The sequence below is a fragment of the Bactrocera latifrons genome, unplaced genomic scaffold, assembly GCF_001853355.1.
Source record: "Bactrocera latifrons isolate USDA-ARS-PBARC rearing strain unplaced genomic scaffold, ASM185335v1 scaffold_309, whole genome shotgun sequence".
NCBI classification, from domain to species: Eukaryota; Metazoa; Arthropoda; class Insecta; order Diptera; family Tephritidae; genus Bactrocera; species Bactrocera latifrons.
In genome coordinates, this window is record NW_017536730.1 from 206,321 (window position 1) to 233,708 (window position 27,388).

The following is a 27,388-nucleotide window of genomic DNA, read 5'->3' on the forward strand; positions in this document are numbered from 1 at the left end:
TCAAGTACTCGGAGCTGTGGCTTATATGTTTGTATGTGTGCAAGTATCCATATATATAAATGTATATGTATACATGCATATATGTATGCATGCATATATGTATGCATGCGGGTTGGTGTGTTGGTGTTAGGGTATTAAAGTCCATAATGGCAAAGACTTCAACTGCAGCGGCAAAGTGTAGCCCCCAAAGCGTGTACTTGCAATAGTTGTGGCTGGCGTAGCTCTAGCTATGAATGCAGTTTTTGTTGCTGTACGCTGTACGCTGCAGAGTTGCATGAAAAATGGATCTGCTCCAGAAGATTTCAGTAATCTCATTCGTCACACTTGGTTGCTCAAGTACGAATTTATGCTTTTTTCTAATAATTGTTTTCTTTTTTTTTTTTTTTGTTTCTGTGAGTTGTGCCAATACAAGTGGTTCTCTGGCCGGCTCAGCCCGAGCGCATACTTTTTTACACAAATATGGGAACATATGTAATCAAGTAGTTTCACAAACATATATATGCAACGGTAGGTAAGCCACTTGTAGCATTGCCCCCCACACCGTGCTCCGCAAGTGCGAGGGCAGCGCTAAAAGTTGATTCGTTTGCTTGACTGATTTTCGAAGCCCTAGAAGAATTATGAAGTGGAGAAGCTTGTTGCCATCCTCGGCTAGAACTCAAAGGCACGGCGGCACTAAGCTACACACACTTACATGCATATCTACTATGTATATGTACAACATGTCGAAGCGCAACCCAAGCTATTTGCTTACACTGCCACTTGTCCGGTACTTAGAGCATTGTGCGGTAAGTATCGGTATTGTAATTGTTACCACCTCCGAACTATCAGCTTCTGCCGCACCATACCAACAACAACAGGCAAACGGGGAAGTATCCAATTCAAGAATGTTATGGCAGAGTGCACAAAGCATGATATCTGCAGATGAGGTCTGGCTATTTTTATGCATTCAGCCAACATTTGGGCATTCGTAATACATCTTGCCATACGGTGTCTTCATTACATTACTTTGTGGCAATTAGTAGTTACTTTCATGCCGACCACCTGTGTTGAAATGAATTCCGTTTTTTGTGTCATGCGACATGGTTATATAAGCGGCCACTGCTTAGATTTCATTGAAATTCTTGGGTTCCCTTCCAACATTCTACTTTTCATTTCATAATTTGAGACTTCTTAGTTGTGAGGGTATTTCTCGTATCGGAATACTTGATCTGTAAGCTGTTTCGTAAATTTTGATTTTGTGCACGCTTGAGAGAGCAGGCTAATTACAAGCCATTACATAAAAAAATAACCTAATTTTGTCATAGATAATAGAGAACTGAAAACTGACTTGAATGGAGAGAATAAAATTGAATTCTCATGTTTATTTGCATTTCTTGTTTATGAATCTTTGCACAACAGGAGCAATTACATACAACGGTGATTCTTCATCTGAAACACACAAAACCCAATAAATAAAAAAGTAACTTTTTTTAAAATTTCCCCATGTGTTTTCATAAAAATTTTGTCATAACATTGTCAATAAATTATAAAAAATTATGAATCTAGTAGGGATAATAGCCAAGCGTTTTGTGAACATTAAAAAAAAGCAAAAAATACAAAAAAATTTAAAAAAGATTACTCTACTGACTCCTTAGTGAACCTTTGAAATATTCAGAAACACTGTAACTTTTTTCTCTGAGAGTAGAGAACGATATACGGATATTCGCAATTCTACAACATGCTGGGTATCAATATACTATGTATAGCAGGATATGTAATACGTTGACATCCGACCAATATATGTATGTATATTCAAGTGAAGTAGGAGGCATCTTCTGGCAGAGCGATTGATGCCTGAACTGAACTGCATTTGTATATCAGTTGTGACCCTGGCCCCCTCTTTGCATGCCCCACAAACCTCACTCATCTGACAGCACTCTCCCTTCGGTCTCAAGGTTACCACACTCAACTATCGGAGTTGACAGTCTCCACTCTGAAAAAAAAACAGCACTCCGGGCTGTAACTCTGCTCTTACCTTTATGACAGTCACCTCCGCTGGGAAGACATTGCATTGATCGAGAAGCCTAAAATTGCAACTGACGTAAAATTACCGACGCACATTCTTCGTGAACTTCACGTTAAGGGCTTTTAAAGCTCATTGCCAGTTAATCCCAATCCCCATAATAACTGAAAATTTTGATACCACCTATTTTAATTAGCAAACTAATCCGCAAAGCGTGCGTTCATTTGCAGCTTATGCTAACGAAATTAACGACAAAACGTCAACTGATAAACTCATCATTTATACTATATAATTGTATTACCTCAATGATGAGATTGCTCTCCGTTTGCGACACGGCAGGCAAAATTGACGAGTATCGGGAAGTAAATTCAAAGCCAAACAAGCAATGCGAATGAGTTCATTTCTATGTACAGCATTCCCTGCCTAATTGTACCCAACCGAAGAAATTTATTTGTAATATGTTGTTTTTTTTTTTTCATTTTTGTGCTGCCAATATTTTGTATAGCGACTCATCGACCATTTCAATACGCGAATCTGTTAACTGGAGCGCACTGTACCTATTACTATGCTAAAACGGCAATGAATAAAGGTATGTTTAATACTATCAGTTTGAATTGCTGATTTATGTATTATAGCGGATGATGTTAATATCTCAGTTGCTGTTGTGTTAGTCAGCGCCATTCGTGATGAAATGTTGATGTTAACGGCAGAGCTCTTGTGAGCTCATAATTCATAATAACAATACATAAATCGGAATGAAATTTAAACCAAATGTAATAAGCTGAAATGAAGCCGTAAATGCAATATAAATGAAAGGCATCGCTAAAATTGAGCCGAACCGAGCACGAATTAGTACGAGTGTGCATAAGTGCGTAGCGTGTTTTGTATATTTACCCACATAAATACATGTATTGCGTATAAAGGGTGTTGTTTTTAGACATGTAGCTTTTAAAAAGAAATAAAATGCATATAATTTAATGTCAGCTTTATTATGAAGATAATAGAAAGATGGTATGTCATTGTGTTTAAAAATAATTTCATGCAAGCAGAAAAAATTCTTGTCGAGAAATCCCATTTTCGGCCACTGTTATATGTCATATGTCAGCAATAACGCATCGAATATTTTTTTCGTCCAATTCAAGGCGTCTATCATGTCGGGCTTATCTGCATAGACAAGCGATTTCACATAACCCCACAAAAAATAGTCCAGTGGTGTTAAATTGCTATATCTTAGAGGTCACCCCACATGTTCGGCATTCGAGATAATTTGCTATCCAAAAGTGTTCTTCAATAAATTTATTGTTTCGTTGATTCTATGACTTGTGGCGCCACTTTGTTTGGGCCCAAGATGGTCCACATTAATTTTTTCCAATATCTACCGTTACGCATTGACTTAAGCATTACAGCCGGCTTCATTTTTGACAAAATGGAGGACTAATCATTGGCTTGAAAACTTGGGGGTAACGTTTGTGGAGGAGTTTACTGTCAGTGCTTATTGACATCAGTTCCAGCTTCAGACTTCCTGACTATTGCTGTGTCTTGCAAGCCCAGGTTGCAGCCATTAAGGTAGCAGTAGATTTACTGCTCCGGAATCTAGCCTTATTCAAAGAAGTTATCATCTAACCACTCAGATAGCGTGGCGGCGATACTAACCTTGAACTCATTAACAGAGCGTTCAGAGCAGCGGTTTGGTGTTTCCATATACTCTTGTGTGTTGCTATTAGATAGTTGGGCTTCGCGGAAGCTTGTCGAGCACAAGGCCACCAGCGGTATATGCCCTGTCACAAAACCCTTTTGACCCAAGATCGATGGAAAGCGATATAGTGATCTCTTTGCCCTCAGTATGACTAGCCTCTCCCTAGTTGTGGTTGCTTTTAACAAGTCATTGCCTTATTGGTGTCCACGCAGTAAGGCTGGGAATACTATCAGATGCCATCTATAGAAGCTGCATAGAAGAGGACGAATGAAACAACTCAACTCTTCCTTCTTTACTTTCCCGTGTTTGGAAGATCAAGACGCAAACACTTGGCAGCGCATACCTTCAGACATCCCATCTTTTCTATGGCTTCACAAAGGACTACATATAACAGTCCTCGACCGATCTTTGATCAGCCATCTAATCTAACCCTAATCTAAACGTGCTGCAAACCGATAGATGGTTGCTCGAAATACCAACTCTATTTGACGCAGCGAAAAAATTTGACAAAATTTCGCAAACGTTGTTTCGGAGTAAGTCTGTTCGCTCTGACAAAGCAAACCAAATTGAGTATAAGACAAGTGACAGCTGTCAAAAAGACCAACTCTGTAAAAAGTATTGCCTTATTGCAAGCCGAACATAGAAAAAAAACACCCGATATATACATGTACGTAAATATATAGGTATAGAGTTGCCATTAGACATTCGCCGAGGTTAAAAGTTGGATTAATGCATTCGGTTTGCAGTTGAGGCCGCCGATTGTCGATAGCGGTAATTAGCTAGCAACTCACTTTTATAGCATGGAAATTGAATAATGGGAAAATTTAATAGTTTTAGGTATCTGCTGCCCGGTTTTATGAAAATGCAGCGCGTTTCTATGAAATCGAAACGAAAGTTGCCTCATTTGATTGCTGTGAGATCAACTGCTTCCTTCCTTCTGGCCAAAAAGCTAAGCCAAATTGTGAGGTTTCCAAATGGTTTAATAGTCAAGCTGCCGACGAAGCTTTCCAATTAACTGTAATTAATGGCAATCTAAATTGTAGAGAGTATTTTTGAAGGGCGTAACCGCGCGCCTTGTCAGCCAAACTTACAAGCGGCTCAAAAGATACATAAATAGGTATGTATGTATGTGTGTATAACATAACAAGCTCAACAGATTTCCCAATTATACACTTCAACAGCAACAATTATTGCTTGCAACTCGCTACCGATGTACTTTCGCACTCATGTGCGTGTGTAGATTGCTGCCACAACTCGCTGATATGCCGCATTTAGTGCGATATTCCCACACGCCGCATGCATAAGTTCATATCGACTCACGCACGCCACAGTGTGGCACGAACAGCCGTGTTGTCAGCGCTTCGCTGCCGCAGAGTCGGGCACACCAAGTGAATGTCTGATTGATGCAGCATTTGGTGCACAATTGAATGGCAAATGCCAATATGCAACCACACACATACATATATGGCCATCACTTAACAAATTGAAAGCACGCGGCAGTTAAGTGGAAAGTCGCGAGCGCAAAACAGTGTTGGCATCGGGGATTTCATAATTAAGAACAACATATTTGTGCATAATGACAATTGCAGTGCACTTGCAATAGCCACTGGCGCACGAAATTGCGGTGAATTTAAATACATTAAAATACCGGCGTCATAACGCGACACTTAAAACACAGTCAATTGAGTGCGTAAATTGAAAATTTCATTCATTAAAAATTTTCGTATTTTTTGGGATTCAATTTCAGAGCGCTTCGTGTTGCGCCTTTGGCTGTGAATGCATTTTGCGTTTCACCGTGTATTAATTGGTTCATGCACTTGTTGTTGCATTGTGATTATTTCGTAACTCACGTCCGGCTGTGCGGCAAATGCGCGCGTCCCTTGTGGCAGGCTTTATTATTTCGACGCTTGTTTATTTGAGATTTGTTTACGGACGGATTTGGATCGCCCTTTTTTGATTTTTTTTTTTTTTTGAGCTTTGCCATCCACGGCGTCGCCAGCGGTAGCAGAATGGCAGACCGCGGCAAAAACTGCAAAGCAGCTGTAAAATAAAATAGGTGAAAGTACCGTAACGCGAAGCCTGCGTCGGTGTAATGCGTTGCAATTGCAGTTAATGCAAAAAAAAACTCGAAAAACAAAAGCAACAAAAACAGCGAAAATATGCAACCAAAACAGCTTTGCGAAAAACATTGCGAAATGCAACAAAATGCCGCAACAAGACAAACCCACACACATGTGTGTGCGAAAAATTTGCAAAATAGCAGCAGCCATGACAATGGTAACAGCGAACGGATTAAAAGCGACGGCTTGCGAAAGTCTAACAATCAAATGGAAATATGCAAATAAAGCAAACCGATTTAAATAGGAAGTTGCAAACGTTGAAAAACGAAAAAATACAACTTTATGAGAGCGCTATGCACTTACATATATGTACGTATAATGCTGGTCAAGCGATACGAGCCCGTGTAAATTGTTGTGGAAATTACAAAAAAAAAAAAAAGTCAATGAAAACAAAAGCGACAAAAATAATAAAAAAATAACAAGAAAACGGTAACTTCGGTGGCACTGAAACCTCCACATATACAGGAACTTGATTTTGTTAGGTCTGTTTGTAGGCCAGCTATATATTATAATGACTTGATCTAAGTAAATTTTTCAGCGACTATACCGTTAACTTAAATAGTAACTCATACCAAATTTCGTGAAGATATTTTGTCAAATGAAATAGTTTTCCATACAAGCACTTGAATCCGATCGTTCAGTTTGTATGACAGCTATATGTATTAGTGACTCGATCTGTACAATTTCTTCGGAGATTACACCGTATATCTATATACTAATTCATGCCAAATTGCGCTAAGATAACTCGTGGGATAAAAAAGTTTTCCTTACAAAGGAATGGTTTTGTTCAAATAGTTTGTATGGACGCTATATGGAGGATGGAGTCATGTGTAGAAGTTCACGCAAGTGAGGAAAGTTTTCTGATCGCCATTCACGTGGAAGTGGCCAGAAACGATTCTTTTACATATGACTCAAGCAGCTCACGACTTCCGGTCTTTGACCAAGTATCCTCTGGGTAGCCTAAGAACATCCGTTYGAAGGTGAGCTAAAGTGAGAAGGCGAAACATTCCCTGCATAGGGTTGTGCGCTGGGTTTGGGACCCGCCACGTAAAAAAACCACCCCAATGAAAACCCAACAACAGCCTCGGATGAGAGACCCCGCTATATGTTGTACTGGACCGATATCGGCCGTTCCGATAAATAAGCATCTTCTTAGTGAGAAAATAATGTGTGAAATATTTCAGATCAGTATCTCAAAAACTAAGGGACCATATCGCTTATATACTGGCAGACAGGCATGGCTAAATCGACTCAGGTCATCATGCTGATCTTTATTTAGGTATATATATATATGTTTTTTTCAAAGCATCTCTGACGTTTTCTTCTAGGTATATACTAAATGGTGATCCATTTCGATGTTACTTACTTTATTTAAAGAAAAACTACAAAAACTTTAAATTTAATGCGGATAGTTTATTATCAACCGAAGAATATCCCTTGACATTCACTATTTGAAAATTAGCACTTTCAAAGGTTGACCGTGGCTACGTGTCAGATGGTCCCTCGCTCGAACATTTCGACTGGTAACTGACGTTTGACACGCGTGTTGTTTTGCTCCAAGGCCTGAATCGAAGTGAGATTGTGACTTGCATCGAAAGGCCCAACACGTAAAATTATCTGATCACCGCGGGATCCTATATAAATTAATTTATTGATACGATATGTGGGAATTGGCGCCGTCTTGTTGAAACCAAATGTCTCCAAGACCAGCAGCTTCAATTTTAGGCATCAAATAGTTATCATTGCGATTCCAACGAACCACAAACCACCCAACCCGTTGTTTTTTTCTGAATAAAATGACAGCTCATGAACCTCTTCGCGTAGCTTTTCGACCCAAAAGCGGCAATTTCGCTTGTTTACATACCCATTGAGCCAGAAATTTAATTCATTGCTAAACAAAATTTGGCTCGAAACCGTCGGATCTTCTTCGAACATTTCAGGAGCCCATTGAGCGAAGCGATGTCGTTTGGGATGGACGAGCGGTTTCAGTTCTTGCACAAGCTGTAGCCCAAGCACTTTTAATTTAAGATCTAGACGTAAAATGCTCCAAGTCCTTCCACACTTCAGTGCGAGTTGCTACAAACGTCGTCGAATCGACTCTCTACTGTCTTCGTGCACACTCTCAGCTACGACTGCTATATTTTCTTCAGAGCGTGCTGAACGTTTCAAAACAGTCGGCTGTAAAAATATAATGACGAGCATGGTCACATGCTTACTTTTGTCAGTATTTGGCTAAGGTGCGGTGCAAATGGTAAGATTTTGAAAATGGGAAGTCGTCCAAAATATATTTTCATTGAACTTCCGTGATATATTTAGTTGAAGGCTTGAAACGGTAGGTAAGCCGTCGGTATTAAGACTTCGCTGGCCGCATTAAACTCATAAGTGAGCCCGAACTGAATACAATTCAATAACTCGCTGAATTTGAGAAAAAATAAAACTCTGAGCCCAAGTTGTCAAATTCCTTTCACATTCGAACATTGAAATCACTGAATGATATCCTTCTCAACCGATAGAACTTTTGGTGAGCTCTTAACAACCTAATTATACAGAAAATAGTATTCATAATTATTTTGAAATTCGCTCACTTCAACTTCGATATTACAAAACGTACATAAGATGGCTTGGTTACTATGACTTACGACTATTTCTGCAAATAGCGATATTTTTATTCGTTATTGTTATTATTAGAGTAGTAAACTAGTTTCGATTTAAAGACATGCTCAGGCCACAAGTATTCAATGTGTGAGTGTACACAAGCGATTGGCTGCATGTTACATGCGGCAAGTTTTGTTGCTCTGATGTGCTGAATGTGCATGCGGTTAGCTTCATTACAGCGCACACTGCAACCACTAACCACACGTCTATTCTACCTCTCCGTCCGCCAGTGCACGTATTGCATGTCAATTGCCGCCGATGTGTTGCTGCTATCACACAGACTGCCTACACAGTAATCGCTTCGTTCCTTTCACCTTTGTCACCCACCTTTGCGTTGTGATTCCTTGAGCTCATTTTGTCACCGCGAATGCGCTGGTTGGGTTGTTGTTGTCGTTTTCAGCCGCTTATGTCGTCGTGAATGAATGAAGAAAAAAATGTTCGCTGAAGCGAGTATACGCTCAACCAAAATAGTTTCGTATTCGTATGGTATTACTCTACAAGAGTCACTAAGTGCAGCTTTAGTTTCATGGACAAAAATATCGAGTTTTACTATAAAGTCAATGGAAACCAAAACATCATTTATTTTTTCAATGTAACGAATTGAAACACACAAAAGTTTATTAGACGAGGTTTAGACAATTTTGGAAAGCAAAAGAAAACCCCAAAGCAGAATGAAAGCCAATGGAAACGGAGAATAAAGTGACCAGACTGAGGGGATACAAATTTACGGCGTTCTGGGGTTAGGAAGAGTTAGCTAAATATGGATTATCTCGATTTTCGGCAAAACTGTGAATTCTATAGGAAAAATATATATGGTAAAGTTGTAGGTAATAAAAAAATCTTCAGCTTTTGATTGTAAACTTTTTTCACATAGCTTTTATCAAAGAGCACTGAGAGAGCATATATATGACAAATTCCATTCGATTTCATTCGTTGAGTTCAATTTTCGATGATCTTCCAAAAATTTTATTAAAATGAAAAAAGGACCTCTGCTTGGATCAAAATCATCAAATTACAACAAAAATAATGTCACGATCACCCCTTAAATGCTGAGAAGTACGATTGTGACATCCAGGGACCAAAAATGTTGGCTATCCTTTTAACATTGTGAATTCGCCTAGTATTAATATTAACATTAGCACATAAACTATAATGCAGAATATCTAAAACCATATATTATGCACAAAAATTCCCAAATTTTATCTTGCTGCAATATTCATTTCTGCCTGTGCACATTGAAAGCGATGCCAAACTCAAGGACATCATCTGCATGCAATACATTTCGCTTGGCTTTTATTACTCTTTACTTGTTTTGCGTTGAACTCTTTGTTTTCATTTCCACTGAGCTACACAAGTACTTATACATATGTAGTTATGTATGTATGTATATATGCATATGTGCATTTATACATCAGTTGAGGTGTTTATTCTGTTTGCCACATCGCCGCTGCTACGCAAACGTTAAAACGCTTTATTATTTACTTCGAGGGAATGATTTTTTATTACATGTACATATAATATATATACAATATGTATACATATATATACAATATGTATATAATATAAAATATAGTTGGTGCTTACCCTTTACAAATAAACCTTCAAATAGACACAGCAAGTCAAGCATTGAAATACGCTTCCTCGCGAACAATCACGATTATGCTTAGATAATTGTGGTAATACATATAAAGAGGAAATGAAGTAGCGATTAAATCGTTTAACTCGCCATTTATGCAATTTTAATATCAAAGTACAAATACTTAAAGCACGCCGTAATAATTTTCGAAGATTGGATGAACTAAACTAACAGTAACAGTGCAATAGTTATGTGTATATGTACAAATGTATTGAAAGCGTACTTTTGTGAAGGTATGGCATATCTCAGAGGCTCACATGGCTTTGTCGTTTATGTCCAGAATACTTCGTGGAATACCTGTAAAAAAAATTTACATTGTGAACGTCCTTGGAATTCATTTATTAAATGTAGGTTTTGTTCTTCGCTAAATAAACTTTCCACAATGATAGAGAAAAATTACGCTCTTATTTACCATATGGAGAGAATGAAAAAAAAAAAAAAAAAATGTAAACACATCAAATGAAAATAAGAGAGAAATGGAAAAAGTGAAAGACTCGCCATATTTCTTTTTCAAACAAAAAATTTTTCTATATAATAACTTCATATTGGTCGTTCTGTTTGTATGACAGCTATATGCTATAGCGGTCCGATCTAAACAAAAATTTGTAGAGATTGTACAGTTGCCTTGCACAATACTCTGAAACATATTGTTTGAAGATACTGTGTCAAATATCATATAAAAGTTTCCCATACAAAAACCTGATTTGGAACCGGCAGTTCTTATGGCAGTTATAGCAGTTATAGCTGCCATATTCTATAGTCGTCCAAAATTAGTGATTCCAAGAAATAAGCAGCTTCTTGGGGTAAAAAGAACGTATGCAATTTTCAGATTGAAAACTCACAAATTAATACGCTTGCAGTGGTCCTTATCAGAATGGCTTCAGGCCTAGAAAATCATTAATTTACCAGATATTGACCATGCGCCATGTCATGGAAAAGACCTGTGAAAAGAGGTCACACACCACCTCTTCGTCGATTTTAAAACTGATTTTGATAGCACGAAAAAGAGCTGCCTTCATGCCGTTATATCAGTATTTGGTATCCTCGCAAAACTAATGCTCGTATGGCTGTGCTGACGTTGAGCAATACCAAAAGCGCCGTCAGAAACGGGAAGGACCTCTCCGAGACGTTCGATACAAACGAGATTTGTGACAAGGCGACTCACTATCGTGCGAGCTCTTTAGTCTACTGCTGAATATAATAGAAAATAACTTGATTGTTGCATAGAAATTTCATAGACCTGTTCGTTTGCAAAAATCAACAGCTTATAAGGATATAAAAAGTCTCAACAACCACTGATTCGAAGTGCCTATCATATATATATCATAACAACCAGTATACATAGTGACCAAACATAAAAGTTCTTGGAAAGACCATTTAAACATAATTTAAATTTTCTATTATTTTCAAAAGATATATTTATTATACTTAATAAATAAGTTCCGCAATATGGTGGCTTTGCCACAGCGATCTTTCCCCTTAACCACAAATTAAAATTTTCATTCACACTTCTTCGCTCCAATTATAAGTTTCTTTCTCTCTAATCTTCTCATCTTAATGCCATTTCGCTTATTGAGTTGATAACGTAACTGCCCTGCAAACTCCGTTTCTTGCCTTGTATCGAGCGCCATTTGACGATCGCATGTATCCGAATATTTGCGGTTATGGGTCAGTAATTGTTGTGTCAGTATAAATTTACTCCTAACCAAGGTGATGGCACCGGTCATGCAATTTTTGAGCGATTGTCTATACAAGTAAATACGATACTGCAAAGAATATTGCAACTTCTGCTCTTTCGGTGGTTCTTCTTCCGTTTTTATCGTCATTTTTTAGACTGATAATTGCCCTTTGAAAACTAGTCAATATATGCTGTCTTTGGCGCGTTTGTACTTTTTATTTATAGGTTAAAATTTCGTGAGGATAATACAATTTTCGCGCAGGTAGTGGTGATTTGTGCAAAAAATGGTAAGCATTATAATATCTTTGTCCTTGAAAAGTCTTTTGTTTGAATATTGTACTGACTGAATATTTAATTGTAAAAAGAGAATTTATCTCTTCCTAGAGTTTATTTAAATTTTGTACAAATATTTATTCCAAAAGAAAACTTTCCAGAGTGGCTCTTTTGCTGTCATAGTTGTTTTTGCAAAGGCCATGCGGGGATTTTTTCTATTATTTTGTTCCTGGAAATGTCGCTAAAATCCCTATAACTGTTATCTTAATGCTTCTCATGCCGATATCAAAAATATTATTTTTCCCCAGCTTTTGGTGCTTATATTTTCTACGAAGTCAACGCCTCGTTGTGAATCTTGCAGTCAATATACCAAGATGGCTGTTCAAGTTAATTTGATATACTGCCTGGAGACATCAAACACCGGTAAGGCTTTTACTACCACCTATATGATTATTACTAGGTATATATGTAGACTCGGAAAAGTGGAAAACCCTGTATACTTATGACTCTATGTCAGTATATATCTGAACTAGTCCCTCAGTTTTTAACATATAGTACTATATATATGTTCATAAAAAATAGATTGACTTTTCATGTTATATTTCATTTATAGCAAGATATTAAGAAATAGTGTTAGAATAAAAAAAATGGAATATTATAGATAAAATATAATATCAAACAGGTGTCAGCTAGGGGAACTTTGATACTAAAATTGGAATGAACTATTTTTGACTTGTGTTTTTAGCACATCGGCCGTTTTACATTTAATGATAAGATTCTATTGAACAAATATAGAATTTGTAGGCTTTTTTTTACCAAACGGCTCTTCGCCGTTTTGAGGGGCTGATTTTGGAATGGCACTTTTTTTATACAACTATATTCCACATATTTTTAATGGCTCAATTTATGTCAGGTGCGATTTTCTGTGATTTATTTGTCTTGAACCTGTTGCAGTGTTTTTTTTAACTCCTTCTGCATCAATACAGCTTTTTGCATGGTCCAGAAGAGTGTCGAACGAGTGTTTTAACTCGTTGGCTGGTATGACCCCCAAAATGCCGGGGCAAACCTTTCGAATGGCATCTACGTCTAAATAACACTTTCCTTTCAAGGGCAGATGCATTTTTCTGAAAATGAAGAAGTCGCCCGGTGCCATATCAGGTGAACACGGGGAGCGATTAATGGTTAAAATGTGATTTTTGATCAAATAATCGGTCACTAGGGTCGCTCGATGAGACGACGCATTATCGTGCAACAAACGCCAACTTTCATCTTCGCGATATTCGGGCCGAACACGTCAAATACGACGCATCAAGCGCTTCAAAACTTCAAGATAGAATACCGCATTAACGTTTTGGCCGGGTGGAACAAATTCTTTGTGGATAATACCGTTGGAATCATAAACACAAATCAGCATTGCCTTCACTTTTTTGGGTTACGGCTGGTCCGGTGCCTTCCATTCAGCACTCTGGCGTTTCGTTTCGGGATCATATTAGAAACACCACGTTTCGTCACCAGTCACAATATTGTAAAGGAAGTTTTTCTCCTCTTCAATAATGTAATTCAAGTGTTGGATTCTGAGCAATGTTGATTGTCATTTATGTACTCACGACCTCTTGGAAAACGTTGGAACCACTTGTGCACTCTGCTACGGGTTAGGCAATCATCACCATAAACTTGTTTCATCAATTGCAATGTTTCGGTAAAAATTTTACCGATTTTAAAACAATATATAATGTTGGCTCTTTGTTGGAAACTCACTCACTCAAACACCGATAAGACAAACATACCGACACTTAGAAAGCAATAACCTCACTTCCAATCTATGAAATGTCATGAAATTCTCACTGGACAATCGATAAAGATAGCAGATTCTAACGCACCAGTCGATAAAAAGATGGCGCCACCAGGGGAATTCAAGAAAGATTAGATTCAAAAAGTCCTGTTTATTTTGGAACACACCTTATACTATCTTCTTATTGATTTTCGTAATAAAATATAAGTAGCAAAAATGTACCTACTATATAAGAGAGCAAGGAATATTTTTGATACTAACTGTATCAATTTTACGCGAGTATAGTTGATTTTATGGAATACATGGATTTTATGGAACATATGGAATATGAATAAGATGAGATTAACAACAAAGAAATCGAAATAAAAGTTTGATTGTCTCTGATCACTTTAATTTCCATCCTTCTTACTGTTCTTAGCTTTCCTTATTTAAAGTCATGCTAACGAAGTTTGCTCATTTTCAATTCACCCAGCGCTGATTAGTGAAAATCTCCAGTACTTATATGAATACCTTTAAAAGTGTTTGTATTATATTATTGCATGGGGTTTCCACTTTTTATCATCCCGATCGAAAACGTTCCTTCAATTACCGCCAATAATTGTTATATCTGAAACCAATTAACATTACAGCCGAAAACTGGTATTCATTATTAATGGCATTACTAACTCATTTCATGCAAGTTAAACACGTTTTGTTTTATATCAACACAAAACAGCAGCAACACCAACAACGAATGCATATTTCAATGAAAGAAAATACAAAAAGTTTTGAAATTATCATTTACAGCTACAAACGATTAATACCAAATTATATACAAGATTAATAATATCCAATAATGAAACGAATATTTTCTACAAGCAATAGCGAAATTCAACTTTTGTTGTTGGCTTGTTGAAATAACGGGTTGTATACGTTAGATTTGTATGTAGTATACATATGCATGAGAGACAAGAAAAAATAAATTATGCTTAGACGTTAAAAAAAAACCGTTGAGATTGAAAAAGAACCAGAGAAAATAAAATAAAATTAAATAAAATAAAAGTATGTAATAAGCAAAAAAAAAAGCGAACAACCAATGGCAAAAGTGCCAGTAAGTAAGTTCACTGAGATAGTATAAATAAAAAGCAAAGCATAAAAACCGAAAAAATTTAAAAGTTGTTTTCATTGAAGCAACAAGATACAAAAGTAGAAAAGCAAAAGCGACAGCGACAGCAACTATGATGACAACAACAACCAACACAACAAGCACTACAATAAGAACAACAACCATAACAAAAGCAAACAACAACAAGAATGCGTCGTCGGCGACTTTATCAACAATGCACGTCAACGTATGCTCGTGTGCGCTTCATAAACAACAATAATGATAAAACTTTTAGGGAACGAAACAGCTGAGCTTTGAGCACAGAACGACTAGTCGAACATTGTCGAAACATTTTTGAACTATATAGACAGCGGCAACTAAATAACTGACTACCGAAACAAGTTTAAAATGTGACTAAATTGAAATGAACAGGACCGAGCAGCCACACAACACCAACACATGCATAACGAAATGGCAGATCGTAGAATTGTGCGCTGCAATTGTTTAAAGTTGGACAGAGGAGTTGGCGAAAATGTACATATGTATATATATAATATTGTAAAAATTTGATTTATTTTTGTTTGAAAACTGTGACTTTTTGCATTGTATTTGCAAATATGATGCACGAAAATGTTGCCTCGCACAAGAAGTGGAAGGCCGCAGCTTCTCGAAATGCTGCCTCGAGTAGACGCAGAACTGCGTGCATACACTCGTGGCCTCGCACACCTTACCACTATAATTTCTTAAAGTTTGTTTAGGACTTTTTCGTGCGTTCGGGATTTTCTTCAATTTGGGCTTTTATGTTTTTTGTAAGCAAAAGTAAACTAAATTATATTATCTAATTGTAAGTATAGTTTTACTTTACTACGCTTAATGAGTAAAACACAAATTAGCTTTTCTTTGCTTATACAAAAGCGGCCAATTTTATTATTTTTAAAGTGATACAACGACTAAACTTCGTGTTTAAATAAAAAAAAATATATATATATTAATTTCAATTATAGTGTAAATAAAATTAAATTTAAAAAAATATATATATATACATACATAATTTTTTCATCGCATGTCAGTCTCTTACATTTCGAGCTAATTTTGTAAAGCTCGCTATCTTTCCATTGATTTTTTAATATTTTTGATTAATAACATGTCATTATTATACTTCCAAATAAAAAGTGTCTATACCGCAAAAAGTACCGCTATTAGGTGTAATCAAATACGCACAATATTTAATTCTGAGTGGTAAGTTTCTCGTGGCCACGAGTGTAAGTAGATATGTAGAAAGGCGACTGCATAACTGTTCAAGCAATGAGCTCAAAACAAAAGAAATTATATTTCAATATTTCCATATCCGCCAACAGCAACGCCAAAATAACCCAAACTGTCGGCAAAAAAAAGAAAAAGCAACAAAAAAAAGCAAAAACTTGTGATTGTGGAAATTTCGCCAACACAGCAAAATATGCGAAATCGCCAATTTATGAGAATTTGCGATATAAAATGCGAAAAATATTTTCCATTTAAATACTGTGCGTACACAAAGTGAGTCCGAAAATAAGTTAAACTTATTGAAAAATGCAAACAAAGGCGGATTGGCAGTACAAAGCGACATTAAGACTTTAATTTAAATGTACATATGCGAAAGGCACCTAATTAATCGATAACATCTGCGAGGCAGCTTTGTTGTTGTCGAGTTTAATGTTTTGTTGGTAAATCAAGTGGACAGACAGCGCGACTAACGAATTTCAGTTTTGTTTGTTTTTGGCTCGTTTTCTTTCAATTTCTTCTTTTAATTATCGGCGTTAGTCACATGAAACTGGTTCGTCGTATAAATTAGCGGCAATCGACGCAATAAAATGTTTAAAAATAAAAATAATAAATTTAATCAGTTAAAATTTCAGTTGTGCTTAGTGCCAAATTAAGCAAAAATACGTTGCAAGCCGTTGTATTCAATACACGATTTCAAAATGTAACGCTTATTTTTAACCAGCTGTTCGACTTATTCTTAAGGATCAAGTGCCGCACCCGAAAATGTCGTATGTATATGATTACGCAGGAAGTAGAAATAAATTTAGAAGTTGATATCGAAAACACTGCATTATTCTTCTTTATTGAGATACAATTCTTAAAGACTTGGACGAAGGATTTTTTTCGATTACAACTATTTGCAAAAAAATTTCGCGAAATTTTCACTGAAATTTTAATTTTTTTAAATGTCTGCCAAAAATCCAATTTTCAGTTTTTTTTTCTTTCGTCCAAATTTTAAGTTAATGTTTTAACCAAAACACATATTTTTTCAGTTTAGATGATTCTGTAAGGAGTTATCCTGCCAACGCGTGCGCATCTTTTTTCCGAGGGGTCATCGGAAATGGCTTCGTAATGGCCGAGCTTAAAATATTATTTTCCAAAAATTTCAGAATTTCTTTGCTAATAGTTTGACACAATAAAAAAATCCTGAGAAAAAATTGTTGAACAATTACTAATACATTTTTGCCCAAAGAAACACATGTAAACCCCTTAAGTGGAAATCGCACTTTGAAAACAGCTGCTCACGTAGAAGTCGGCGCTCATATTTATCCCTTCAAATGTAATTTTTGCAGATTATATTGAGGTGAACAATTAGGTTTGCTTAGCTGGATTTATAGCAACTGATATTATAGAAAGGACCCTACGAATATGACTTCCAGCGCAATGGAAAACGATGAGGATTCTGAAGAAGAAATTATATGAATTGAAATTTTACAGTGGCTGTCAACGCGTAATAACCTCAAATGAAATTTCGCTTTGAAGAATTGCTAAATGCAAATTGAAGTGAGCGCCTTGACCTCAATAATAAAATCAATAATCCCAATTCCAACGCACTACAAAATGTATCATTAACGCGCAGAGGCCAATAGCGTTTGCAAAAGGTTAAGACTATCATAAAAGAAGCGCAAAAGACACCGCAAAGCATAAAATACAGTAAAACAAGTGAATACAAAAAAATAAAATAGCAAAATTGCAATGCTGGAAAACTATTACAACAAATTTGTGTGTTGTCGAAACAAATGGATGAGTCCGCCAATGATCGATGGCCTGCTGTGCCAACGCTGGTTTACAAAACACAAAAACACTTGTAACCCTCATATTTACACATATTTACACAAATGAAGCCGCTTTAATGCGTATTCCACGGAGAAGCTGTTTTTTGAAGACAAGACAAATTGACAGCTTGAACTTCAACTACAAATAATCCATTTAATCAATAATGCAATTCAATTAATATAATGCAAAATGAAACATTAGCAACAACAACAACATATTTGCCTTCCTCCAACTCTTCTTTAGAATATGCAATAATCATGGAATAGATAATTTTTGCACATTTCCTATTTCGCAGCAATGAAAGACAAAAGACTTAATGACCTCCTAATCCGTTAAGCACGAAATCGTACACGGGCTTAACAGTAACAATTAGCACAACACAAAGAACAAAGCGTAAAGTAATCGCTGGCTGCAAAGAAGCAGAGAAACAAAACTCAAGAGTCGTGAATATTTAAAAACTGACCAATTAAAGGCATTAACTAAACGCTAAAATAACAAAAAAAAAACTGTTTGTACATACTATACACATAGCTACTTACACATACTCACACTTGTTTGCATGTCTGTGTGCATGCATGAATGTCAAACGCCTCAGCGCTGCACCCCGCGCCAACTCGCTTGTGTCTGGGGCTTCGGCTTCACCTTTTGCACCGAGATTTTTAAATTGCTTTTAATAGCTTAGCGATTGCCAATTGAATCCGCAATGATGGACGCATTCACACACACACACACAAACACACATAACTACACACGCATATAACCTAATCAGCTACCCCAAACCGTTGTGAAGTCGCTCTACAGCTAAGCTTTTGGCTTTATTGTTTGGCTTCTCGCAGCTAATTCATTCTTCTTTCTTCTGCTGCTTTGTTTGCATTTATTTCCTTTGTTTTGCTATTTACAATTATGAGCTCATACATACAGACATACCGTTTGTTGATAGCTGTGGTTTTTATGGCCGAAGGCGCTGTTCGGTTGTTGCTTTTGACGTTAAGTCAGATCATGTCAGCCGGATCAGCGGGCGTCAGCGATTCTAGCACTTTTGACATTTCCATAATTACGCTCACTTCTGAGCATTTTGGCGCACTGGCGCCATTTAAACGCTACACCCAACAAATGCTGGGTATTTACACAAGCCCAAACTACTTTGAAATTTATAGAAATTAATTGAACCACCTGGGGTCATAATGGCAAATACCATTTACTTAATAATTGCAATAAGTTCGAAACTAATTTGGATTGTTCAGAATTCAATAGATGCCATTATATTCAATGTGATTAGCTCAAGAATGTCAGTGGCCGCAAAGTAAACCAATTAGATATCCGTTTCACCGCAACGAATATATTTCAGCTCATTCTATATATATATATATATACAAATGTGTAACTAAGTAGCTATCATTATTAGTGGAAGGATCTTAAACTTAAACGCCTTGGAGTAGGACTGTGCTACAAAAAATATTATTAAGTTAGACAACGGTTAATTTAGAAAATTATTGTGAGTAACAAAGAAAACACTTCCACGAGGATCAGGAAGTGATGGAAGAAAAGTATAAATGATGATGGGGTCGTTATAAGAAAACTCTTAAAATGCATTTAATTGGAACATTGCATGTGCGTTCTACATTTTTCTTTCTGCCTGCTTCGATGTATCTTCATTTTTTCATAAAGAACTGACCTAATAGATACATCAGTTATTTTGTGTCAAGGATGGACTCAACGACTCTATTTCCACCAGGTGAATCTTTCATTTTTGAGTAATTTAACATTTAAGCCCTTCTTGATTGATCTAAAATCTGAAAAAAGGTTTTTCCCCGGTTGGTCGGAAGGAAGAACAACTAGCACATTTCAGTAAAAAAAAGTAAAGCTCTGGAAGCAATCTGGCAAAAGAAAGCCAACGTAATTATTAGCTCGTATGCAAACTCGAGACACTCGGTCTGGGGAAGCTCAGGCATACATTAATGCAAGGCGTAAGTCACTTTTCGATTTTTTTGTAGCGAAGCTCTATTTAATTGTAATAGAAGAGACTTCTCCACTTTTTTAAGTAAGACAGTGAAGAAGTCCTTTATCTCTTCCTACCCTAAAATGAGATGCGACATGCATTCTTTCTCTTCAAAAGCTTCCATCAATTCTTACGGTCAGGCCGGATTCAGTGCTCACAGCGCGACTGATAAGTGTGTCGAGGTGAGCACCTCTTTTGAAAACTCGTTCTCTGTAAGCTCAGAAAGGTAAAGGAGAACCCCTTTTTTGGAACTATCGGTGATCGAATCTTTAAGTAGAAGATTGCTTAAGTCGATACACCTAAGTAGTAAGTAGCGCTTTTTAAAATGGATAAATAATATCGAACAAAAAATTTGTGTCAAGTTTTGTATTTCCAACCAAATTTCGTGTGCGGAATCGTTGCGATGCAAAGCCCTCAATTACGGTCGAGGAATGGTTGAAAGCATGCCACGTTCTGGACGACTTTTGACCTCTTCAACTGATGAACATATTTTAAATGTGAAGATTATGTTGTTTGAAATTCGTCAGGCAAGTGTTAGAGAGATGGCAAGAGACCTCGACATCTGCCTCGCGAGTCCGTTCGAGTGATTTGAATCGCCGTTTTTGATATGAAACGCGTTTTACTTGACTCGTTCTATAAAGCTGAATTTTTTTTTCCAAAAAGAGTAAGTTAAATAGGCATATTTGGACATGCTGGGACGAGCGAATTCTGATAACACATTCATGGAGAGCCTTATAACTGCCGATGAGACATGGGTTTATGAGTTTGACATGCAAACAAGTCAGCTATCACCAGAATTGCACACATTTTCAGTCGATCTTTATGGATCTGGCCGAGTCAGATTTGGTCTTGAGTGTATGAAAAAATAAAAAATAAAATAAAAAAATGTTTCTTTCAATATTTTACAATAGGTATGTCCCGTATTGAGGTATCCGCACACTCTCTCGTATCAAATTTGACTTGCTAACTTTATTTTTGCTTTCAATTGTAATGCGATTCACAATTAATCCATAAAATTAGTACATAAGTATAGAAATTGAGTCAATCTATTTTAGTAATATAGTCTATTAGTAGTTTTATGAAAAGTGGCCGATGTTTTTTAGTAGTGTTCACTGAGCTTCAGTTCACCAAAGGCTTTATTTAAGCGATCAGTAGGGTAATCTAACCTGTTTTTTTTTTTTTTTTTTTTTTTTTTTTTTTTTTTTTTTTTTTTTTTTKTTTTTTTTTTTTTTTTTTTTTTTTTTTTTTTTTTTTGACATTTGTTTTCGTTTTCATTTTCATTCTGCAATAGAACTTTTATCACATATCTTGAGGTATATCGTGGAGTGTATAAACAATTTTTTTTCGACATTTTTAATGACATCTGTCGCAGAAATGGCTGGGTGAATGAGATGCGTTTTTTCACTAGCGGACACTTTTCGCATGTTTGATTATCTGAAACACAAAACCCAACTAATTCTTAAAAAGTACGTGAATGGTTATTGTCAATACTAGAATGCTCAAAAATGTTGATAAATAAAAAAGATACTTTTTTTTAAATTTTCCCCATATGTTTTTACATAAATTTTGTCATAACATTGTCAAAAAATTATAAAAAATTATGAATCTAGTAGGAATAATAGCAAAATTAAACAAATCGGCATGAATCATGTCCGCCAATTTAAAGAAGTGGGTGTTTGAGAAACACGCGTTTAAAGTTTTAGGTGTGCGCTCCGAGCGGTCCGAACGTCAAGCGGTATTATTATTTTTTGGCCTTTTTCGAAACGTCCCAATGGTAAAGTGAGTTTCTACATTAATTCTAAGGCTATAAAGGAACAGAAAATTAAAAAAAAAAAAATAATAATAATAATTAAAAACGGATTACCCTACTGACCCGATAATATAAAAAGTAAGTTATTATATGTATGTTGTGCCCTTTTGAAAGTACGTTCAAAAATTTGCTGATACATTATGAATATTTCTGAAGATACAAGTTGATAATTGAAGATTGAAATTAAGATCAGGTTGTAGTTCCTATTAAATAAACTTATACATATTTATTACTTCTTTATCGTTTGTATGCTTAGGATTCTGTGAGATAAGCAACCACTTTTCAGTTTTATATTATTATACATACAATATTATATTTAAATTAACTCTTTGTATACATATATATATATGTATATAAATTGGTATTCATATATAATGCGTATGTATGTAAATATACATATGTATGTATAACATCAACTTAATGGACTACCAACCATGAAAACCGGTCAGCGCAAAGAGCAAAGGCAACAGTTGCTAGTCCAACAAGAGCTTAACTTAAAGCCAAAAGCCAACAGTTGAAGTGAAGGCGCTAAAGCATATCCATAGCACACATATGTATGTTTGTATGCATGTGTTGATTATTATCTTAAGTTAAAATACAAAGAATAGAAAATGAAAACCAACTCGGCGTAATTTTTGAGCAATCAAACATATTTTGTAATTTGTAGCCCTTTCAAATGTAATATACGTTTATACACATACTTATTACATACACATACATATTAGCATCTGCATACATATATACATACATAAACACACACATACATACATACTTTATATGCATATGCATAAATATATAGTTGTATGTATGTTAAAACAATATAATATATATATTTCCACCACATGCATATGTACACAATCAGTACTCAGTTAGTCCATTAATGCCTTAACGCCATTTCTTATTAATTGTTTACATATGCGCTGGTATTTATGTAGGTACATTTGTGTGTATTTAAGCGTTCACCATAAGCTTCTCATAAATATTAAGTTTAATTCTTCCAACATGATTTAAAGCTGCTGAGAAATAAATAGCTAAACAGCTGAGTATGCTAAAGAAAGGCGCATAAGTGAAAGTTTTCACAGCGTTTATATACATACATAAATATATGTACATATATACACTCACAGCTATTATGGTAATTTGTTAGGCCAGCTGTTCGACTTAGCAGTTTCTACCTGAGTGCAGATCCACACACAACAGACCAAACATTTCTACAAACATGTGAAGAAAGTGCGACCGTCAACAAATCTTCGGATATCAAAAGTTAAACTGCAATGAAAAATGTTTTCTCTATGTTTATGTCTATATGAAAACAAAAACCAAAATAAACTTTGGGTGATATGGCAATAAGTAAAATTTCGCCTTTTTTAGTTAAACAAATCGGGTGTTGATAGCAGTGACAACTGACGGGGTTAGGCAAGCCTCGAGGCTCTGTTGATGATAGCGATTCCGAAGATTGGCCCAGAAGCTGAAATTTTGTATGAAAACAGCAACCTAGAAGTCATTTAAACTCTTAAAGACAGTCTGAAAGTGTGATTATAATATAATATTATACGAGCTATTTTTTCTTTCAAACCCGTCAAACTAGTCTAAAGCCCTAAAAAAGCTTTATTAACTTCAACATTTTAATCTGGTATTCGTAGTAAGGAAAAGGAAGGAGCTCGTGTATCATCCTTACAGACTGAAATCTGATATTATAGAAAAATCGAAAGAATACATTTTTGACTTTGAATTATTATTTTTTTTTTTTACTATTTATTAATTTTTCTAACACTAAACACATTGCATGCAAAATGGACTAGTTCCGCATACTAAAAATAATCACTTTTTAACTAAAAGGAACAACTTCTTAACTGCTTCTATCCTTATAACTAAACAACCCTGCTTCCTCTTAGCTCTGCACTTACTACGCGCTCTTGAGTGGATTGCTGTTTGGACTCTGCTTTGCTGCGGCTTTCAAGCTGCTGATTTGCTTGCGCAACTGCTCCTTGAATTGCAGCTCCCGTGTGATGGCCTTCAAATCGGCGTTGCTGCACTTTTGTATGTTCTGTATGTTTTCGGTGATGAGATGCGTGGTCAGCGCCACTTTCGATTTGCTCAGACGCAATGGCTGCTGAGTTGGACGCCGCAGCTCCTCCAAATGCATGAAAACGTCGTAGGTGAGCGAAGTACCGGGAGTGGCTTGCTGTTTGCTGGACATTGCTATGATTTGTTGTGATGATTTTGTCGTTAGTGATGATATTAACTGTTACACGTAGTTTTCGGAGTTTTTCGTTGTTCTTAAGACAGTTCGTTTACTTTAAGAGAAGAATTGATAATGCGTTGCAGAGGTGAATGTACCGAGAATTTATAACAACTTCTGTTCGCCGCAAGGATACCATATTTTTTTTTTTTTTTAATCTACCTACGATTGCATAATGTACGTTGCCAGTGTAGTAGTCCGTATATGAAAAATAGGTAATATCTGCATTGGGGATATATAAATGTATATATTTTTTAAGGTATTCATTACAAGCTTTACGTGGCAGAACTAAAATGAGGCGTTTATAAATTTAAGGTCACATTATTGAAGAATAGCCAGAGTAGACTGATATAGCAGCTAAGCAAAATAGGTCCATTGTCAAAAAATGTCCATTCATCGAAAAACATTTTATGAAATACATTAGCTAACTTAAACTATATAACTACTATAAGTGTGTAGTATATCGCACAGTGGACTCAGTAAAGAAAAATGTCTGAAGTTAACAAATTTTTTAAGTAGCATCAATCAGGTGCGCTGCTTGTAATGTTTCTAAATTGAAGACAAAATTCTGAAGAACATTTTCGATCCATTTATTCAGACGCGGAAAAAATGGCGACAGAACTGAAAATTGATGATAAAAATCATGAATCTGCCGCCGACAAACAAGACGTTAAATTTTCTGAATGAGCACTTCTAGAGAAGTATTGGATGGATTGACTGAGTTTGCTGCTTCCAGAAAACATTATTGACTGTTTGATGGAAGGTAAACTTGATCACTGGCAGTGTTATTGGAGGCAGAAGCAAAGCACAAAAGACAACAAGTTACCATAGTTTTTTCTTCGCATATTCTGCATACTTTCTATGACGAATGCGAGCTCCGAACATGCTTCAAGACACTGCAGAAGAAGTACTCGAAATATTCTCGAAACTTGGACCACTTTTATTTCGTGCAATTTCTCTCTTATATAATATTTATACTATATACGATTTATAATATATAATATATTTTTTCCATTTAGTAGAATTTGATATTAGAAAATCGATTTGATTTGATTTCGATTTTTTCACCATTAAACTGTATAAAGATTGTTATATTTAATATAATACTCTTCATGTTTTAAGTAGATGTCAAACTATTTCTGGATCCGCCCCTGGTATTGCTAACGATAATACGTGTAGACTAAGCAGAGAAGCAAGCATAAGACGCTGAAACAAGTCCACTGTTTCCGTTCGGCGTTATCTAGAACTCAGCTTGGATATATAGAAGCTTCGCAGTTAAAGGAACTGAACGCACTATTAGAATTTGATAACAAGTCTCTATTAAACTTCGCAAAAAGCGTTGACGCCTATAGGCGGTAAACTTCAGATTGTATTAAAGTGAACCAGGATCGCTAAGTTTATATATAGCATGACATATGGCCAGTATAACCTATGCTAGCCTATAATTCACCTATTACTTTGCTTTTGTGTAGAAATTGTAATAGTCGTGTTAGTGAGTTGTTAATCGAAATTAAAAAAAAAATTGCATTACTTTCTGACCTCCATAATTTTTGCATTTTAATTTTGCTATTTGTCTAATGTTTCCATCTTCACGCTACCGTGCAATCAAACCTGTTTTTCCTTGAACCAAATGTTCGTCGGAGAATCAATGAATTATTATAATTATTATAATTTTTTTTTTTTTGAGTTATTTCTCCTTTCTAAAGCATAAAGTTGCGCTCTCCATCTTCTTCTTTATTGGCGTAGACAACGCTTATGCGGTTATAGTAGTTATTCTACTAAAACTGAGAATGAAGTACAGTTAGCACCAAGATCAATTACTTTTCCTATACAAAACGAACCAAAATATTTATGCCCACACATAAAACTAAGCAACAAATACACATTTCTTTTACCCCTGCTTCAATGGCACAGTTTTGTGTTTAATGTGGGGAAATCCCAATTATTGGCATTTAGTCTAAAACCATTCTCGTGTAATGAAAACATTTTACCGGCTGCTTAATGTCACTGTATTGTTCGGGTATTTCTGTTGTTCTCGAAGTGTTTCCAAACGTTAGCATTGTTGCCGACAGGTCTAAGCAAAACATCAGCAAGTATTTCATATACTTATAATTCACGCATACACACACTTACAAATGTTTGTTTAGCGGATTACGAATATGCAGAATCCTGCTGAACGTCAGCGGTCACAAACCAAAACAATGCAAAAATATTGACATCACTTCACCCTCACCTTTAAATCCGCCTAAAGTTGTGTCTAGACACGACCGCCACCCGCACATTGTTCGTGTGGCGACACGGCGCTGCACTTAATTGCCATTTTCGCGGAAACGCGCAACGGTCCTGCGTCAATTTTTACTACACCTTTCCATAAATGCCTTTGCGTGAAGTCTTTTGTTGGCTAAAGTGATTTTCGGCTTCTGAGCCGATGCTGCGCTCTAGAAACGCCCAGCAAAAAGGTGTTTGCGGATTAAGCGGTCCTTTCGCGCAAAGATATGCGCAAAGATATGCGCAAGGATATGCGCAACCGCGAGAGAGAGCGTAGCTCGCGGCTGACTCGGTGAACGCGGAAAACACAGATGTGAAACAATACAACAAAGGAGGCCTACGGCCAGGCCAAATACACCTTGATACATACAACCACGGGTACAGTTGCGAAACAAGCTGCGGCCAAGGCGCGAGTATAAAAACGCACAGCATGCTAACAAGGACTCATCATTCGTGTGTTAGCCGCTAAAGTGTGCCGTCCACCGTCTGACGGAAGTATTACTACTTAAAATAGAATATTTGCAGCTCAAATTATTAAGTCTTCAATTAATAAATAATAATATTTGTCGGAACAGCTACTTAAACTTAACAACCGAACTTAAACAAACAACGTCTTCACCACACCAAACCAAATGGGTTCCTTAATGCGCAAGTGCACCACCAGCAACAGCAACAAAAGCAACAGCAATGCAAACAACAGTAGAAACAAAGCATCGGTAGGCTATCAACTCTTTATGTATCAGGAGGAGCTGCGCCGCGGCAATACACGTGGTCTAAGCGTCGCCAAATCGAAGATCTCTCTCACTGAGTCCCTAATACGCGAGAACGTGCAGAATTTAAACAACCGCAGTGACGAAGATCTGCGCGTCATAAGTCGAGAAATGTCATTCAAGAAGCATCTGCAGAAGCAAGTCTCACGTTATTCAAAGCTTATCAAATTAGCAATGGGTGTGGAGCGGAAGGCCATCAAAGATTCTACGTCTATTAGTAGTACAGCGGTACATTCGCGCGTGAAGTAGTCGTCATCTATTATTTAAGCATCTCTGTTAACTTAG

General features: G+C 36.3%; 3 protein-coding genes across 5 annotated transcripts in view; 1 reads left to right on the forward strand and 2 right to left on the reverse strand.

Moving 5' to 3' along the window:
* Positions 1 to 27,388, reverse strand: part of LOC108970690 (mucin-19) — a gene marked incomplete at its 3' end in the record, with an annotated part of 244,357 nt that overhangs the window by 204,958 nt on the left and 12,011 nt on the right.
* On the reverse strand, positions 23,730 to 24,107 carry LOC108970688. Its single transcript, XM_018936210.1, has one exon. It carries the CDS (start codon positions 24,021 to 24,023, stop codon positions 23,730 to 23,732), a length of 294 nt encoding a protein of 97 aa, XP_018791755.1. The 5' UTR covers positions 24,024 to 24,107.
* Positions 26,804 to 27,388, forward strand: LOC108970691. The gene has a single exon (XM_018936215.1). The coding sequence runs from the start codon at positions 26,966 to 26,968 to the stop codon at positions 27,350 to 27,352; it is 387 nt and encodes a 128-aa protein (XP_018791760.1). The 5' UTR covers positions 26,804 to 26,965; the 3' UTR covers positions 27,353 to 27,388.